General features: G+C 50.5%; 1 protein-coding gene across 1 annotated transcript in view; it reads left to right on the plus strand.

Moving 5' to 3' along the window:
• Window positions 1-10060, plus strand: part of LOC112119040 (butyrophilin subfamily 1 member A1-like) — a gene marked incomplete at its 3' end in the record, with an annotated part of 37898 nt that extends 27838 nt beyond the window's left edge. The window contains exons 3-5 of the mRNA XM_029914257.1: window positions 513-794; window positions 8171-8278; window positions 10028-10060. Of these exons, the coding sequence (XP_029770117.1) occupies window positions 513-794; window positions 8171-8278; window positions 10028-10060 (423 nt within the window). The remainder of the gene's footprint in view (window positions 1-512; window positions 795-8170; window positions 8279-10027) is intronic.
• Window positions 10061-20223: the final 10163 nt, after the last annotated feature.

The following is a 20223-nucleotide window of genomic DNA, read 5'->3' on the forward strand; positions in this document are numbered from 1 at the left end:
TTCTCAGCAGGCTACCCATCCTGTCTGGGTTGGGGGAGACGCAACTATAAAATCTGTGGGGGCACATGACCCCATGTACCCCCCCCCCATACATGTTGCCGCTGTGCAGAAAAAAGATGAAAAAAATGGTAGGGAGCTCAAATATGCTTGCTCACCCGGGGCGCTAAAATGTTTAGTTACTGCTCTGCTAGGTGCTTCAGACCAGAGATCACCAAGGGCCTTGGGCCAGGCCCTGTCCTCTAACATGCACTGTCCACACTAAGCTAAGTGTTCCGCTTTCGAGGGTGTGTGCACTAGTGAGATTCTGGTATCTAGCTGAGCCATTGTGAAGGGACCAGGCCGCCCAGCACTCAATGACACACACCTGCAGTGAGTTTTCCACATAGCTTGCTCTGACGATGGGTGCAGGGGACAGAGAAAAGAGTTAATTTGCTACTTTTCCTGAAGGTTAGGCTCCTGTCTGCTTTGCTGAAAGTGTAGAATTAACACAGGTTCATTCCATTCTCCTCTAGCTATGGGCTCGGACCCCCACATCTCTGTTGATGGTCACCAGGACAGTGGAATCCGGGTTGTGTGTCAATCGGCCGGGTGGCACCCAGAACCTGAGGCTCAGTGGAGAGATCGCCATGGGCAGCTGCTATCATCTGCCTCTGAAAAAATATCCAAGGCGGACAATGGCCTATTTCAAACTCAGATTTCTATTGTTATAACAGAAGATTCCAACCAGAATTTGTCCTGTTCTGTCAGGAACCCACTCGTCAACCAAGATAAAATATCAACAGTTTTCATAGCAGGTCAGTGCCCGTCCACACTGCACTGGGGTCTGACAAGACATTACAGATGTTAGTGGGGAGTGTATAGTATTGTGCGATTATTACTGACCCCCTGTTTATAGCTTTTCTCTGGGTAACACAAGACACCCTCTCTTACACTCTTACCTGGGTTTCTTTCTTGCATTACATACAGAAGACTACACTAATCTAACAGCAGCACCAAGGGCCCCATCAGGATGCAGGCAGGAGTCAGGACAAACTCTCACTGGCTTAAATGAAATCTTTACATGAGTAAGGAGTGAAGGATCAGGCCCTAGTGTCATAGTTTGGTGGAGTGGCAGCATTTTTAAAGTTTTGGCAGAGTTTTATTGTGACAGCACTGTTAAACCTTTATTTTTAAGAAATGTAGTAAAAGTGGTTAAAAAAAACCCACAACCAAACCCAGCCATATTGTTATGGGTTGGACATAAGATGGGCACTCACATGTTCCCAGAATACCAGACATTCCAGTACTTTGGAGAATGGTGTGACCCCACCCCCACTGGTGTGATCCTGATCCTGCTGGTGAGATGGTGCATGTGAGGTCACGCTGAATGGGGCGCCGCTATTTTTAAGCGTGCGCCACCCTGCTCCCACCAGTGTGACCTTGTACACACTGTGTGTGTGAGGTCATGCTGCACTGGGGTGGGAGGTGCCATTTTTGAAAGCCAGAAGAGGCAGAGCAGCATGCCCCATCTGATACCAGAGAAAACCACATCTGGTTTTGTCCCAGTGCAGGACAGGGGACAAAGGTCTCAAACAGAGCACCGATCGGTTTAATACCAGATGAACGGCCTCCCTAGTTGGGCATAACCACTGCCCTTAATTTAAGACGGGGTAAGAAGCCAGTAAGCCCTTTTGTGGAACCAGAGAGCTGAAAAAACTAGCAGCCTCCACCCCAAATATAGGCACATGCCACTGCCCAAAATAAAGGCCTGTGTCAGGCACATGTGGGTGGAGGGGTTTGGCTGGGTATTATTTTGGTGGGGAGGGCAGTGTGAGAGAGAAGCAGCGATTGCACAGCACAGAGGCAGACACAGGGAAGGAGCATAACAAGCACTGGGAGTGTGGGCCTGAGAAAAGCCTAGCGTGAGAGTTTTGGGCTGAGTGCTGGCTGAAAGAGGCTTGGAGCTGTGAGCAAAACAATGGCTTGATTCCTTCTGGTTTGCAGAAGATCTGTCCCTATGTGTGTGGTTTGGTTATTCTATCAATGACCAGCTCACCACAGTGCCCTCCCAGCTCCAGAAACACACTCCAGCATTCCTGAACTCCAGGTTTCTACTGCAGTCTAATAAATAGTTGTGTAACAAGGGAAAGTGTGTGTCAGGCCTGTCTCTAGTAACTAGCTTAGTAGGAAGCTAGCCAAATCTCAAGTAGTAGATGTTGGTGCTGAAGCTCTATAGGGTCTGGGTTCAAACCTTTCTGCTCCTGCTGCAAGAAGTTTACAGTTGCATATAACAGACTTTCTTTTTTTAAAAGACTAGTTGATTTAATTCACACAGTGAAAAACCATCCTTTAAAAAAGCTGTTTGGTCTCAGTGGGAGGTGCAAGTGGCAGCCTTATGGAGTGCTGGAGTCGGAGTGTGTTATTGACAGCCATGTCGAGGATGTGAAGGCTGCTAGGAATGAAGGAATGTTTTTTTCCTTCACTTCTGATTTCTAGGCTGTTAGGGTTGTGGTGTTTGGGTGGTGCCTTGGCACCACCTTAATGGTCACTAAAGAACGTTTTTATTTTTGTTAATTAAATTAATAGTTAGCCGTTACTGTAATAAAATAACAACAACACTTTGCATGTTTACGGCACTACTCATATGAGAATCTCAGATTGCTGCATTCTGGTATTTGCTGAATAGGCTCTGGTTTTGTCCATTGTTTCATAATCACATAATGAAGAACCCCCTCCTGGTGCCCAGGCTCACAACACAGAAATAAGGACCCTAGGAGGTTGTTACTTGGACTTTCCTCACTCAAATTTTGTTGCAATTAAAATCTTGCAACAAGATATTGTACATATACATTTTCTTGGGAGTTTAGTTAAATTTTGAATTGACAAAGGGAAAATGGATCTAAACTGATGAATGTATAAGAGGGCAGAGAAGGTGGGAGGAGGAGGAGAGATAAAAGCAAAGCTTGGGAAGCAAGTTTCTCTGGAGATTAATTAAATAGGACCTACAGTTTGGGACTCACAGTGCAGTCTGTTGCAGAGATTCCCATTTCATGGAGGTCTCTGATACAAAATCATGGGAGCAGGTCCTCAAGGAATCCATTTTGAAGCACTTGGAGGAGAGGAAGGTGATCAGAAACAGTCAACATGGATTCACCAAGTGCAAGTCATACCTGACCAACCTGATTGCCTTCTATGATGAGATAACTGGCTCTGTGGATCTGGGGAAAGCAGTGGATGTGATATATCTTGACTTTAGTAAAGCTTTCAATACGGTCTCCCACAGTATTCTTGCCAGCAAGTTAAAGTATGAATTGGATGAATGCACTATAAGGTGGATAGAAAGCTGGCTGGATTGTTGGGCTTAACGGGTAGTAATCAATGGCTCAATGTCTAGTTGCCAGGCGGTATCAAGCGGGTTGGTCCTGGGGCCGCTTTTGTTCAACATCTTTATTAATGATCTGGAATGGATGATGGGATGAATTGCACCCTCAGCAAGTTTGCAGATGACACTAAGCTGGGGAAAGAGGTAGATACACTGGATGACCTAGACAAATTGGAGGATTGGGCCAAAAGAAATCTGATGAGGTTCAACAAGGACAAGTGCAGAGTCCTGCACTTAGGAAGGAAGAATCCCATGCACCGCTACAGGCTGGGGACCGACTGACTAAGCAGCGGTTCTGCAGAAAAAGACCTGGGGATTATAGTGGATGAGAAGCTGGATATGAGTCAACAGTGTGCCCTCATTGCCAAGAAGCCCAACGGCATATTGGCCTGTATTAGTAGGAGCATTGCCAGCAGATCGAGGGAAGTGATTATTCCCCTCTATTTGGCACTGGTGAGGCCATACTTGGAGTATTGTGTCCAGTTTTGGTCCCCCCACTACAGAAGGGATGTGGACAAATTGGAGAGAGTCCAGCAGAGGGCAACAAAAATGATTAGGGGGCTGGGGCACATGACTTACGAGGAGAGGCTGAGGGAACTGGGCCTATTTAGTCTGCAGAAGAAAAGAGTGAGGAGGGATTAGATAGCAGCCTTCAACTACCTGAAGGGGGGTTCCAAAGAGGATGGGATAGCCTAATTTTGGCAATTAATTGATCTTTGATTATTAGCAGTTAATATGTCCAATGGTCTGTGATGGGATGTTAGATGGGGTGGGATCTGAGTTACTACAGAGAATTCTTTCCTGGGTGCTGGCTGGTGAGTCTTGCCCACATGCTCAGGGTTTAACTGATCGCCATATTTGGGGTCGGGAAGGAATTTTCCCTTTAAGGCAGGTTTTTCGCCTTCCTCTGCAGCGTGGGGCATGGGTCACTTGCTGGAGGATTCTCTGCACCTTGAGGTCTTTAAACCACGATTTGAGGACTTCAGTAACTCAGGCATAGGTTAGGGGTTTGTTACAGGAGTGGGTGGGTGAGATTCCGTGACCTGAGTTGTGCAGGAGGTCAGACTAGATGATCAAAATGGTCCCTTCTGACCTTAAAGTCTATGAGTCTATGAGCTAGGCTGTTCTCAGTGGTGGCAGATGACAGAGCAAGAAGCAATGGTCTCAAGTTACAGTGGGGGAGATCTAGGTTGGATATTAGGAAACACTGTTTCACTAGGAGGGTGGTGAAGCACTGGAATGGGTTATCTAGGGAGGTGGTGGAATCTCCATCCTTAGAGGTTTTTAAGGCCTGGATTGACAAAGCCCTGGCTGGGATGATTTAGTTGGGGTTGGTCCTGCTTTGAGCAGGGGATTGGACTAGATGACCTCCTGAGGTTTCTTCCAACCCTAATATTCTATGATTCTATGATTCACTGACCCAGTCCAGCATTACTTGGCTGCTGAGATTTATCAAGGTTCCATGGCACTGAGGCTACAGGGCAGATATTTATTTGCTGTTAAATTTAGTGATACTTCAGGAAGTGAGATAAGGGGAACAGGAATCCAAGCGAGGTCTCGTTTAACATCAGAGAGCACTGGGAATAGGTTACCAGGAAAGATGTCAAAGGCCAAATGTTCAGCCAAAACTCGGGGCTTGTCTACACTTGAAACGCTGCAGCAGCACAGGTGCAGCTGCCCTGCTGTCACACGTCAGTGTAGACACTCATTACAGCAATGGGAAGGGTTCTCCTGTTGTTGCAGTTAACACACCTCCTGAAGAGGCAGTAGCTGGGCTGAGAGAAGAATTCCACCATCGACTTAGTGCTGCCAGCACCAGGGGTTTGCTTGGCTTAACTACGTTGCTTGGGGGCATGGATTTGTCACAGCTCAGAGCGATGTAGCTGGGTCGACCTGACTTTTTAGTGTAGAGCAGGCCTGTGCTTCGCGATTGTGCCTAGGCTTTGCAGGTGACAATATTTGTATTCACAGAGTTACAGGCTCGTGGTGTCAGAGCACCCGATTAGACCGGAAAACATTAACTGTGACATTCCTGGGTGCAAAGGCATTTTCACCTTAGTGTTACGTTCCTACCTAATTTACAGTTAACAAAGGCTGGGATTTTCAAAAGAGGGTTAAGCTCCCAAATCCCTCTGACAATCTAGCCACCAAGGCAACTGGACTATCAGATAAATGGTCACTTACACCAAAAATCACAAAATATTCAAGTTACACCCAGTCCCAAGAGACCGGTCTCTCACCCAGATAGATTTGAATCCCAGATCTCACTCTAAAGACTACGCTGGCAGCCAGTTCTATAGTAAACCTACTAAAGGTTTATCAGCTAGGAAAAAGGCATGAGAGATACTAAGAAGTTAAAGTAGGTAAAAATATAAGTACAGGTGAATCACAGTCTACTACATCTCTGCTACCTTTTGAAATTATAATCTGTGAATTTCCAAAAACTCTTTCAGGGCTACCCAGAATAACTCAGGGGATCACCACCACCTCCTTGTTCAGTTATTTTGCCCTTAGAATCCAAACTGTCCAGAGATCAAGAATTTTTCCTTGTGTCCATACTTCTAACTTCTTCTCACAGGAGCCAAGCTCACAGCAGCACTTCCCATGAAGGTCCCTTCTTCATGGGGCGGGGAAGGAATGCACTTAACAAAGTCTTTGATCCCTGATCTCACACAATGGCTCATTTGCATGTAATGAACAGGATTTAACATCTTGTTAGAGACCCTTATTTGCATTACTCAACAAGGCTTTTTCCCTTTTTGATGAGTTACATAGACACAGAGGTTTACAATGCAAATACTTGCTATCACTTTATACCATGGGGTATAGCTGAGTGAGAACAATGCATGCAGCATCCTACAAGTATTTTGTAAAACACTAAACACATCCCTATCAACTTAACCGCTATTATTTATTTTGATGATGCTAACACAGAGATAAGCAAGACTGGTTTTCAGCTATGCATTTGTAAGTGTTCAGTGAGGCCTGGGGCCTTGGCATGAGCAGGCATCTCGTCTGCCAACATCACAGAGGGATTAATATTTAACAAGCTGGGCTCCCTGTTTGTTCCCCGTAAGTATGTCACTGGTCTGTTGTAGGAAGGGGGGTCTGCCTGTCTCCCCCTCAGACCAACCCCAAGGATTCAGAGACCATGCTGGTTTCACTAGTTCCTATGTTACCCTTTCAAAAACGTGACCATGTATTTTCTGCCCATGTAAGGCCCAATGACGCTGCAACTATGGCCAGGTCAGGGTGTCTCCAGCAGCACTATGACACAGGTCAGATCTGCAGTGCGGATGGGACCTTCTCCATACTCCATAAGCAGGTTAAGGCTTGGACTTCCACCGGTTTAGAAGCAAAGCATGGAGGGCCATAGCTCACCATGAAATCCATAGGTAGCCCCTGATGACTATTCCAGTCAGACACACAAAGTCATCTTTGCTCACAATACGACCACATTTAGTCTGTCAGGGTTTGCAGAATTGCCATTGCAAAATACTGCAGGTGCATTCCGTATGCCACCAGCCGCCACCGACTGTCATGGATTTATACGACCAAGGGCTCAGATTTTGCCACAAGAATAGGCAACACAGCATCCACTGAGCCTCCAGGCTCCAACACTCCTGCTTCTCACAGTGAGCTCTGCCCAGCAGGCCCCTGTGAGGTAGACACCCTTTCAGAGACCTTTGCTCCCTTCAGGGGCCAACAGACTTCAGCAAGTAAGAATCTGCAGTGATACCAGGCAGCCTTTTCCTTTTAATAGTCAGCTGGAGTATTAGGAAGCCCTTAGGTTAGCATAAAGAGGCCAAGGTTAAAACACAGCCCATGTCAGGGGCCAATCTCCAGCACAGACTGTCTCTTGGCAATCTAATGAGCACAGGTGGCCCTCATACAAGCTGTCTGATTGACTGTGCTTCCTGATGGGTTGCAGGAGTCAGCAGGCTGATGCTTAAGCTTTGTAGCAGCAGTTAGCAATCCAGTGGCTACACAGTGCATTTTGTACCTGTCTGTAACCACTCCTACTGCAGCCCCCAGCTACTTCCTGGCTCTGACCCTCCACTGTGCCTTCTGACTGTGACTCTGATTAACTCTGTGCTTAGGCTTCTCACTCCCAGCTCTGACTCTTGGCTTTGATCCCAGGCCCACCCCATCTGGATCTAGCTCTAACTGGTATGCTGAACTCTTGCTCCAACCCTTAGGTCAGACCACCCATGACCTGGTTGCTGATATCCTATGAGACAGGCAGCTGTAGGAACCATCTTGGTGTCCTTTCTTTGTCTCTGATCCTTTGTCTTAGTTCCAGGTGAGAGCCCTGTGTCCTTGTGAGCCCAGTTCTTTCCACTGCCTCCTGTCACCTCTGCCCATCGTTGGCCTGCTGCAGAGCCGTGCTGAGTTCACATGTTCACCCAGTCTTTCAGGCGTCTCCTGTCTCTGTCAGGGCTTCCATTGATATAGAATCATAGAATATCAGGGTTGGAAGGGACCTCGGGAGGTCATCTAGTCCAACCCCCAGACAGATCTTTACCCCAGATCCCTAAATGGCCCCCTCAAGGATTGAACTGACAATCCAGGGTTTAGCAGGCCAATGCTCAAACCACTGAGCTATCCCTCCCCACCCTGGGCCCAGCCAGTCCTGAGCGACCCATTCAGATCACCCCAGACAAACATCTCCTGTCTTCTGCTTTGTTCCAGGGACAGCATTTTAACCCTTCTGCACCCACTGGGTAGCAATACCAAGGTGATAGGTAGAAAATCATAAAAACATTACAGACAGTTTCCACATTGTCACAATGGCGCTTTCTCTTGCAGAGCTGTTTTTCCCAAGGGTCAATCCCTGGCTGGTGGCTCTGGGTATGATCCTGGCTATTCTCATTGCCCTGGCCAGTTACTGCTTCTGGAGGCAACACAGAATGAGAGGTAAAGTTAAAAAGGGACAGAATGTAGAGAGAATGAGGGTGATTTTCCGTTTTGGGTTTTTTTCTTCCTTTTAAAGAGAGGGGTTGACACAGGGACTGGGAGTCAATGTTCTGAAGAGAGATTTGGACACTGAGAGATGGAGCGAGGCTGAGGGAGAACAAATCATTCAACCTGAAGAAAATATCAAGTGCATTCACCCCTATAGCTCTCACTAAACAATCCAATCCTGGCATTGGAAAGAGTCCAGCGGAGGGCAACAAAAATGATTAGGGGGCTGGAGCACATGACTTAAGAGGAGAAGTTGAGGGAACTGGGACTATTTAGTCTGCAAAAGAGAAGAATGAGGGGGGATTTGATAGCTGCTTTCAACTACCTAAAAGGGGGTACCAAAGAGGATGGATCTAGACTGTTTTCAGTGGTAGCAGATGACAGAACAAGGAGCAATGGTCTCAAGTTGCAGTGGGGGAGGTTTAGGTTGGATGTTAGGAAAAACTTTTTCACTAGGAGGGCGGTGAAGCACTGGAATGGGTTACCTAGGGAGGTGGTGGAATCTCCTTCCTTAGAGGTTTTTAAGGTCAGGCTTGACAAAGCCCTGGCTGGGATAATTTAGTTGGGAATTGGTCCTGCTTTGAGCAGGGGGTTGGACTAGATGACCTCCTGAGGTCCCTTCCAACCCTGATATTCTATGTTTCTATGACCCAGGGAGCCAGTCCCCAGCGACTCTTTAATTATTTATATGCAGTGGCACAGCTGCCTCAGGAGAGATTGAAGGAGTCCCACATCAGAATATCCCAGGGCTCAGTGGTTGGTTACAGCACTCTCCTGAGAGGGAGAGACCCCCCTGTCAAATCTTTTGTCCCCTGCAGGCAGAGGGGAAATTGAACCTGGGTCTCCCACATCCCAAATGAGAGCCAGAACCACTGGGCTAGAACTCAGGTGGCAGCTCTTTCTCTGGCCATTTTGCATGGAGTTAGGCAGGCACTTAACTTGTTCTCACAAGAAGCAGTCTAGGCACCTGACTTGGAACCCGTTTTCCAGCTGAGAATCGCTAGCAGGGTTAGGCACCTCCCTGCAGCCTGGACTTAGGTGCTGAACTCTGAAACGGGGTGGGGCTTAGCACAGACCCCTCTGGTTAGCATCTCCCATTGGCTAACTTAGGTGGCTCCCTGCCTAACATGCTGGCTTTTGTGAATCCCATTCTAAGGCATCTCTCGATTCTCTCCCCATTCTGAGAGGAGTGTGACTGGGGCCCAGGCAGCAGGGGTGACTTCTGGGGGCAGACCTTTAAGTGGCCACTGGAGGGGATACGTCACCCTGTCCCCACTATTATCTGCTACCATGACTCAGTCCCAGGCAGAGGGGACGCTGAGTGCAAAGGCCCGTGAACAGATCTGTCTGCGTGTCCATTTGTTGTCTGTCTGCCCTTCTCACCCTAATGCAGTGGTTCTCAAACTTTTGTACTGGTGACCCCTTTCATATAGCAAGTCTCTCAGTGCGACCCCCCCCCCAATAAATTAAAAACACTTCTTTATATATTTAACACCATTATAAATGCTGGAGGCAAAGTGGGGCTTGGGGTGAAGGCTGACAGCTCATGACCCCCCAGGTAATAACCTCGCGACCCTCTGAGGGATCCTGACCCCCAGTTTGAGAACCCCTGCCCTAATGTGATTGTGCTGTAGTTAACAATAGTGATGTGCCCATAAACATGATGGTGAAATCTCACTTCTCGCCCTTTTCTCCCCCTAGAGATGCTGCGATCTGACCTGGCGAGACAGAAAGGTCAGTGTCTGGGCCAATGGGGCATGTTAAACATTTTATGTAGCTATTTGCAAACAGTGAAGAAATGAGCAAGTACCAAGACTCTCTGTAAATGGGTCATTTGCAGGGCACCCCCCGCGGCTTGCCGCCCCAGGCACGCGCTTCGAGCGCTGGTGCCTGGAGCCGCCACTGATGCTGACAGTCCTCCAGTGCCGTCCCATGATTCCCCTGGGTGTGCCAGAAGCACAGAGAAGTTCTCCCATAATTCACAGGGAAAGAATCAGTGTGGCTCAGCTCACTCAGCACGGAGAACCATGGGATATGTTTCCAGCAGTCCTAGGGACTCACATGGGGTGTGCAGCACCAATGCGGACACAGTAACAGGGGTGGGGCTTTGCAATGGGGCTGCCCTCACCCAGGTTAGGTTAACCCAGGGGCTCAGACCCGGGTACTGATCATGCGGGCTAACTCTGCAGTGAAGACCTACTCTGGGTGGCATTTCAGACTGAGGAGGGGATACATCTGCTCCCTTTGGCCACAGGCAGAGGTGACTTAAATTTGGGAGGGAAAGGCCTTGATTTCATTATTCTAAACCCAGCAGCCTTCATGGCAAGTAACTGCCTCAGTGCACTCTACCCCACTTTCTGTCACTACATCAAACAGTGAGGGAGAAGCACACTACTGAGTGGTTCTGATCAAATTATCAGCCATGAAATAGCTATGAATGCTGTCACTATAAGGCTTTAGAATCTACAACCTGAGATAAAGGGGGCAGTTCATATCTCTCAGATCACAGGTTTCAGGCTGTCTGCAGACTCAGGCAGACATTGCTGTTTTGTTACAGATGGTTCTCTTTGGAAGTATTTCTTTTTATTAGGGATTTTTTTTATTAGTGTTTATCCGTTAAACCCAAAAATCAGAAGCACCAGTTATGGAGCACAACTATGTGGCAATTTTTAAAAAGTGGAAATAATGTTGCTAAGCAAATGACTGCATAATCACATTACACAAGGGCCTGATAATAATGCAGTTAATGGGAACATCTATAAGCCTGCGTATGTATAGCTAATAGTAGAAAATACTCCTGTAAATGTGCAATATGTTAAATCAAATCCTCTTCTTTATGATTTATTTGTAGAAGAACATCGTGAAGAAATAGGTAATGTTTCTTCATTAATGTTAGCGAGGAGAGAATATAACTTATACTTCTTAAGCAGCTACTGAGGGCTCTTATCAAATGGAACACAGTCTTTATACTGCATGCAAAGTAGAGCTCCACCATAACCCCTTCCGGTCTACACATACTAGCTATGTTTACCAGTGCCCCAGCCACTGAAATAACCTGGGGATTTGCTTCCTTGTCATTGGCAGAAGGGATCAGATGAATGTATTATTTTGTCATTCACTATATAGTTAGAAATATTATTATAACTTAACATTTCCCCATCACTAACTTCCCCATCAGGGACATTCCCCATCAGGAAGGTGGTAGCCAGGAAGAAATTGGCTGCACAAAGGTTGGGGCTGGGGTTAGCCGTATAATTGTGAATTTCTAAACTTTCAGACATTTAAGTTGTGATTTATTTTTATAACATTTCATGGCAGATTTTCACAAATGCATTAACTTAGAGTTGATATTTGGGATAATTACCTAGGTACTGTAATGTGATTTTATATAGTAACTCTTGACCTGTACATTCAGTAAACAGAATCCCACAGTAGCTTCTTCCCTAGTCTGATCTGCTGTGGCAAATCTGGCAAAGATTCTGTCTCCCACAGCACCAGTTGCTTCAGAGAAAGGTTCCAGAAACCCCAATAAGACAATCATGGAATACCCTGCCCAGATGGGACCTTTCTTCCTAGCTCTAGGCAGTTCAGGGTCAGCTTATGCCCTGAAACAGGAGGTTTTACATCCCCAATAATTTTGCAGTTCTAACATACTGTGAGTGTCCTCACTCTCCCTAGATATGTATAATGCTACTCAGCTCTTGGTCTGAGTGATACCTGATGGTGAAGATTCACTGTGTATTTCTTGGAGAAGTATTTCAGTGAAATTGAAAGGCAGCAACTTAAAAAACTGGGGGGGAAATGTTGAGAGAGGGTGAATAGGACCATCCGATAATCGATTTACCATCTCCGTGCTATTCATTAGTATTTGCACTTCTGCCATGTCCTCTGCTATGTCCTCTTTGAACAGTCCTAATAATATCTCTCCCCACACTGAAATCTTTCCATACTATTCATTAACACATTCTCCCTTTTCTGAACCCCTCCCCTCAATTTCTGCTCTATCCTGTTGGAGATAGTGACCAGAAGAGGCATCGACTTTCTAATGTGCTGGGGGATGCTCAATCCCCCGGTTCTGTCCCAGGCCCCCCCCTCCCCCCCTTCCCCCAAGGCCCTGCCCTGCCTCTTTCCATCCCGTTCCACCCCCTCCCCTGAGTGCACCCGGCCCTTGCTCCTCCAGCAGTCCCCTCAGTGCCTCCTGCACGCCACAAAACAGCTGATCTGCGGCAGGCGAGAGGCGCTGGGAGGGAGGAGGAGGCACTGATCAGCTGGTGGGTGGGAAGCACTGGGGTGCAGGGGGGTTGGCTGCTGATAGGTGCTCAGCACCCACTATTTTTTTCCCATGGGTGCTCCAGCCCAGGAGCACCCATGGAGTTGGTGCTATGTGTTCATCTAAATGCTTTTGGATTCTATTTTTAATTATTATTTCAACCAATTTACCGGGATCTGAACTTAAGTTAACTGGGCTGTAATTCTCCTTATCACTCTTGCGCTTTTTTAAAAATATAGGTGCAACATTTCCTACCCTCTTTTCCTCTGGGTCAGTAGCTGATTTTAATTAGATGCATATTTTTGCTAGCAGCTCAGCAGTTTCATTCTTAACACTCCTTCAGGACTGCTTGTTATGGGCTGTGCAAGTGTCTGGAACTGTTGTGAATGCCTAGGTGCATCTTTTGTCTAAAGAGTTAAGCTCCTTTTAGGTTTTTGACTCCCATCCCTTTTTATAAGCATGGTTTCAGATCTATTCATTTATTGTCTTCTAGGGAAACTCTTCACTGAATTGGGGCTTGGTAAGTTCCATTTCCTGCCCCCCACAATACACCCTTAATATAATCCGTGTTATACACTGTGTCCTGGTCACCGTGTCTGTGCTCAGGGGAGTTCTCATCTCTCTCTCTGTGTTTGCTTTCAGGATTGAGAAGAGCCCAGCTATATGCAGGTACTGTACATAAAACTGACACTTGATTCACGTCAGCATCCCACCTGCCCCTGAGAGCTCTCTCCTCACTTCCCCAGTGCACCGGTACTTTCATATAAAAAGCAATAGGCTGGAAACAGCAATGTCCCTGGGGGTGGGTGGAAAGGGGCAGGCGACACCCCAGGTTTATTGCAGAGCAGGGACATGGCCCCTTTGGGAAAGGGCTGATTGGTGAGGAAATGCTGCCCCCTGGTGTCACCTTTGCAGGGTGGTACCTGGGCTCTGCAGGATGCACTTTCTTAGTTGTCCATAATTAAATAGAAGGAAATTGTGGTTAAAGCTTGGTCTGAGCATGGTGATGCTGCTATTGGGAGGAGAGAGAGCTGGAGAGAGAGCTTAGCATCACCATGCTCAGACCAAGCTTTAACCACAATTTCCTTCTAGCATAACAGGACCAGACAAGAGCTGTTCATTGTCCCCATGGATTTGGGGTGAGGAAGTCCCTGTCCCCACTGCAAGGGCAGACATCTTTTTATAACCAGCTTGTGACACTCCCCTGAACCACTTACAACAAACTGTGCCCAGCCCACACGGCAGCTTTTCTGCCTCACAGCCGTGGCTGAGCTGTGTCTGTGTGTGTGTTTGTACCCAGCATGCTGTCCGACTGTGTGTGTGCACTGGTGCATGCTGGGAGAGTCTGGGCAGTTCCAGCAGGAATCAGAGAGCCCAGGGGCCATGCACACACATTCAACACCACTGGTCCAGGGGTCCATGCACTCCGGGGTATCCTACCGCATAGAGCTGGTGGGAGGGACACCCAGGGCAGTTACACAAACACCGCTGGAGGTCCTGTTAGGGTCGCCACCTCTGAGGTGCAAAAAAATCCAGGACATCTGCCTGCTCCACATACACCACTTGTCCCCTCACCCCGGGCACTGTCTCCCCATCCCACACCTGGGCACTGTGTCCGTATCCCACCCCTGGGAGAGGGCACTAGCCCCCGTGGGCTCCTGTTCCTGGGGCTGAGCTGGGAACCAACCTCGCCAAGCAGGACATGGTGCCAGATCTACTCCACTCCCCCCCCCATCCCGGCGGTGACCCCCACATCCGGTACTTGTGTGGTGTAAATGGGCCCTACTGGCCCTGAGCTCCCCATCTCACTCACTGCTCCCAAGCTGCCCCATCCCCACGGCTCCCAGACTCTCTGGAGCCAGAGCTCCCTCTGTGCAGGCACCGCCACCCTGCAGCTCCCCCACTACAGCCACTGACACACCTGGGGCTTGTCATGTCCTGAACAGACTCACAGATTTCCCAGGACAGCGACCTGAACAAAGGGGCTGGGAAAACCTGGACAGGTGCCAGTCCTAGGTCCTGTCCACACAGCACAGTAACACCCAGCTGAGCCAGGTACATGCAGCCAGACACGTGCCAGCCCAGGCGCCTGGCAGGGACAGTGAGCTGCCATGGTCACTAACTGTGTTAACACCCCCATGTGCCCCACACCACGCTTAGAGCCCCCAGGACCCAGCCCCAGAACAGCTGTAACCTAGACTCATGGCAATGCAGGGCAGGAAGGGACCTCGAGATTTCACCTAGTTCAGCCCCCCACGCTGGAGCAGGGCCTAGACCATCCCTGACAGGGGTTTGTCCTGTTCTTACAAACTTCCAGTGATGCGGATCCCACAACCTCCCTTGGAGCTGGGTCCAGAGTTTCACTGCCCTGAGAGAAAGTGTTTCCTCATCTCCAGCCTCAGTCTCCCTTGCTGCAGATTGCGCCCATTGCTCCTTGGATGGGCCCTTGTCCTGCCCGCTGGGGCACTGGGGGTATCACCAAGTGTGAGCATGGCTGGTATCACACTGCGGGGGGAAGGGGAACCAGCTGACTCGGGGGACAGTGATGGGAGCCGGGGCCTTTCACTCCCCAGTCACCGATCTCAGCCCAGACTCAGAGTCTGGTTCCCAGTAGACAGGAGCTCACATCATAATTCACATTAACGGCAGCCTCACAGGCCACCTCCGCAGGGAGGCCAAGAACTGAACGCCGCAAGCATGATTCCTCCCCAGGGAGAGGCTCCAGCAGGTGTCAGGGCTGAGCCATGTTGGCACGACAGTGGGGGGCTCACACGGCCACTGTGACGTCCTCGTACACTCGATACACAGAGCTCCAGCAGCCAGGGTGTAAACCCCACTCGTACCCCCAGCACTGAGCTCACTGACACTGCCCCAAGGGTCCCTCTCTCCACACCAGAAGAGGGGGTGACAGGGGGCCATGGCCCCATCACTTTTAAAAGTGGGAGGGCTTTGCCTCCCACTTTTTACCAGCCATAAGGGTTAGGATTAAGAGAGAAGCAACCAGGGGGGTGGGGTCTTGGGGGGAAGAGGCAGCACGGGGAGAAGGGGTGGTGCGGGGACAGGAGCTTGGGTAGAAAGGGTGGCATGGGGTGGGGGCCTTAGGGGGAAGGGGTGGCACGGGTGGGCAGGGCCACGGTTCGGGCACCAGTGGCCCCTCTATTTTTAGGGAGCTTCTGTCACTCCTGGGGAGAGTTCCGTCCCAGATCCTGATCCCAGGGGCCAGAGGCACCAACTTTCTAATGTGCCAGGAGGTGCTTGACCCACACACTTCCCCAGGCCCCACTCCCACTCCATCCCTTCCTCCAAGGCCCCACCCCCACCCTGCCTCTTTCCACCCGTCTCCATCCCCACCCCACCTCTTCCTGCCCTGTTCCGCCCCCTCCCCCGAGCGTGCCCTGCCGTTGCTCCTCCCCCTCACCCCAGTGCCTCCTGCAAGCCACTGAACAGCTGATCACAGCGGGAGGGAGGGGAGGCACTGATCATCAGGGCCGCTGGTGAGCAGAGGTGCTGGGGGGAGGGGGAGGAGCTGATTGGCAGGGTTACCGGTGGGTGCTCAGCACCCACCACTTTTCCCCAAAGTGTCTCCAGCGGCTGGGTGTGAAAGTTCCCAGCGTGTCTGATCCAGGGCTGGTTAATGAGAGCAAGGAGGGTGGCTGGCGCAGTCATTAGATGGAGACACCTGAACCCCTGGGGCTCTGAGATGGTCTCTGTGACCATTATCTGCTCTGGGAGATGCCTGGGGTCTGTGCTGCTGGCAGAGCCCATGGGACAAATCGCTCTGAGCAGAGAGTCCAGGCTGGAGCCAAGACTTCATTTTCAGCCTGATTTGTGGGGGTGAGATCAGGGGCCCAGGGGGAATTTTTCTACCCAGGGCAAATTAAATAGCAGCTGTGGAGTGTTTCATAGCTGATATCCTGAGTCTGGCCTGCACATAACTGCGTTTCTGGGGATGTTGACAGTCACTCACTGCAAGTCACTGGGATTTGGGCTCCTAAGTTACTCAGACAGGTTTGCAGTGGAGCTGGGTGAAATTTGGGTGCAAATAGTTTGAGTCAACCTGAAATAAAACAGCAAACAAATTATTTGCAAATCCATGTTGAGTTTGCTGAATGGTTTGAATGAACAGAAGAAGGTGCCACCACTTCCCTTCTAGCCTTTAGCCCAGTGGCTGGGCCCTCAGCTGGGAGCCCCAAGTTCAATCTCCCCGGGTGATGTGGGGCAGGAATTGGAATGTGGGTCTCCCCCACTCAGGTGAGGGCTGGAACCACTGGGCTCCAGGAGTCTGATGTGGGGCTCCCTCAATCTCTCCTGCTGAAGATACCCCCTGTGTCTAAACACTGCCATGGGCACTGGGCCAGAGCGTGGGAGTGAGAAAGACTCTGCAGCCCAGTGGGTCGGGCCCCACCTGGAAGCCCCAGACTCCAGCTCCCCTGGTCCTGTGACCCTGTAATTATTGATCCATAATCCCAGTGAGGGGAGGGGTTACGACCCCTGGCACAGTAGTGTCTCTGGCATGTTGGTGCCCCAATGCAAACCCCTAGTGCAGATGTGCTGTGTGGGTGTGAGCTGGGACTGGCCCCTGGTGCAGCTTCTCCTAGATGGAGGGGGCAGCAAGTGAGGAAATGCCCCTCCCTCCCCACTGCCCCTGCCTCATTAACAATGGCCCCTGTTCCCCCCAGGACCCCTCAACTCCCATCCCCCCACTACCCTGCCCCCTTCCAGCGAGCCCACACACCCTGCCCATGCCCTAGCATGGAGAGTCCCAGCTGTGCCCCGTGAGGCAGAGCTGCACCCCCAGTGTATGTGGGGATGACACCAACCTGCTCTTAGCAACAAACCAGTGCCACACAGCCCCAAAGCAACAGAGATTCTCTGGGGCCTGCCACTTTCACCTCTCTCTACCCTCCTGGCACCTGCCCCTCCCTTACTCTTCCCTCAACCCCTGTGCCCACCTGGCCCCTGCCTCTATCCTCCCCCCCTCCTCACCCCACCCCCTCCTTTCTACCCCTTTCTGCTCCCCTTGGCCCCTGCCCCTGTCTCCTCGCTTCGTCTCCCTGGCACATACCCCTGCCCTCCACCCACCTCAACCCTTCTAGAACTGCCCCCCTTTGTCCCCCTGCCCTCCTGGCACCTGCCCCTCTCCCCCAAATACCCTCTGCACCCTGGCACCCACCCATCACTTCACCCCCTTCTACTGCCTGCAGGCCTGCGACAGCAATTCTGGGCCCCGGGGCAGGACAGTCAGTGCGCCCCCCTGCACGCACAAGCTGTGCCCGCGTGGACGCCGTCCGCCTGACATTAGGGCGGTGCTGTGCCTGCACTGGCTGGTGCCCAGCGAGCTGCCGGCTGCACTGCTGGCCGTGCTGTTCTGGCACAACCAAGGCTTCCACGTGCCCACCTGTCTAATCGTGCAAACCCAAAGACCTGTGCCCTGCCCCTCCCCTGAGGCCACGCTCCTGTCCCAACCCTTCTCCAAGGCCCTGCCCCCGCTCACTCCATCCCCCCTCCCTCCATCGCTTGCTCTCCCTCACCCTCACTCACTTTCACCAGGCTGGGGCAAGGGGTTGGGGTGCTGGGGGAGGTGTGGGGTGCAGACTCTGGGAGGGAGTTTGGGTGTGTGACAGGTACAGGATCTGGGAGGGAGTTTGGGTGCGGGACAGGTACAGGATCTGGGAGGGAGTTTGGGTGCGGGGAGGGTTCAGGGTGCGGGCTCTAGGCTAGGGCAGGGGGTTGGTGCAGGAGGGGCTCAGGGGATCAGCGCTTACCATGGATGGCTTCCAAAATTGGCTGGCACACCCCTCTGGCAGTGGCTCCTAGGTGGGGGGGCCGCTGTGATGGGTTCAGTCACAGAGATCCCCTTGGGACTGTCACCTGATGTGTTGAAACTACCTCTGAGCCTGTTTTCCCTGTCAGCTTGGGACTCCAGAACCCTGCCTTGCTGAGCCAGACACACAAGCCTGCTGCAACACAGACCCTGGTCTGAACCATGTCCCCAAAGCTGCAGGCTTTAACTGAAAACCACTCAGTAGGTACTTCTGTCTCCAGCACCCAGATGCCCAGCTCCCCAATGGGATCCAAACCCCAAGTAAAGATGTTTACCCTGTATAAGCTTTATACAGAGTAAAACTCATAAATTGTCTGCCCTCTGTAACACTGATAGAGAGATATGCACAGCTGTTTGCTCCCCCAGGTATTAATCACTTACTCTGGGTTAATTAATAAACAAAAGTGATTTTAGTAAGTATAAAAGGTAGGATTTAAGTGGTTTCATGTAATAACAGACAGAACAAAGTAAGTTACCAAGCAAAATAAAACAAAACATGCAAGTCTAAGCCTAATACATTTAAGAAACTGAATACAGGTAAATCTCACCCTCAGAGATGTTCCAATAAGCTTCTTTCACAGACTAGACTCCTTCCTAGTCTGGGCCCAATCCTTTCCCCTGGTACAGACCTTGTTCCAGCTCAGGTAGTAACTCAGGGATTTTTCATGACTGGCAGCCCCCTTTGTTCTGGTCCACCCCCTTTTATAGCTTTGGAACAAGGTGGGAATCCTTTGTCTCTCTCTGGGTTCCCCCCCCCCCTTCTAAATGGAAAAGCATCAGGTTTAAGATGGATTCCAATACCAGGTGACATGGTCACATGTCCTGTGAGACTTCATTACTCACTGGCTGGCACCGACATATATAGGAAGACTTACAAGTAAATAAACCATTTACAACCAATTGTCCCAGTCAATGGGAGCCATCAAGATTCTAAGCCACCATTAATGGCCCACACTTTGAAGTCCTATTGTAACTATGCAGAGTTATACTTCATATTTCTAGTTTCAGATACAAGAATGATACATATATACAAATAGGATGAACACACTCAGTAGATTATAAGCTTTGTAATGATATCTTACAAGAGACCTTTTGCATAGCGCATATTGCAGTTACATTATATTCACACTCATGTTTATGAAAATATGCTTATATGCAGTGCAGCGCCAGCCAATGGGAGCTGCAGAGTCGGCTCTCAGGGCAGGGGCAGCCCATGGAGACCCCCACCCCCAGGGGCCACCTGTCACTTCTGGGAGTGGCGTGCAGTGAGGGTGGGCAGGAAGCCTGCCTTAGCCATGCTGCACTGCTGTCTGGGGCCCCTGGGCCCTTTTACATTGTCTGCCCCCCTGGGCAATTGCCCCCTTTGCCCCCCATCGGCAGGCCTGACCGCCTGGCATCCACCTCTCCCTTTTCCCCCTCTGATCCCATGTCTCCCACCCTACCGTCGCCCCCATCAGCACCCCTGTGCCTGCCACTTCCCTCACCCCAGATGCCCACCCCACCCCTCATCCTCCTCTGCTCTGCTGGCTCCCATCCTTCTCCTCACCCTCATCCCAACCCTTGCCCACCTGTGCCCACCTCTCTTCTAGCCTCATTCTGATCCCCTCTGCCCCTCTGGAGTCCTCCCATCTACTCACCCCTCCCTCTGCCCCCCTGGTGCCAGCCCCTCCGCCCTGCCCTCCTTTTGTCTGCCCCCTGCTCAATCCCCCTGGCACCTGCCCCTCCCTTTGCCCCCTTCCTGCCTGCTGCCCACCCCCCTATGCCTCACTGGCTCCCCTCCCCTCTGCCCCGGCACCCACTTCT

Source organism: Terrapene carolina, unplaced genomic scaffold, assembly GCF_002925995.2.
Source record: "Terrapene carolina triunguis isolate 2854851 unplaced genomic scaffold, T_m_triunguis-2.0 Scaffold33956, whole genome shotgun sequence".
Lineage (NCBI taxonomy): Eukaryota > Metazoa > Chordata > Testudines > Emydidae > Terrapene > Terrapene triunguis.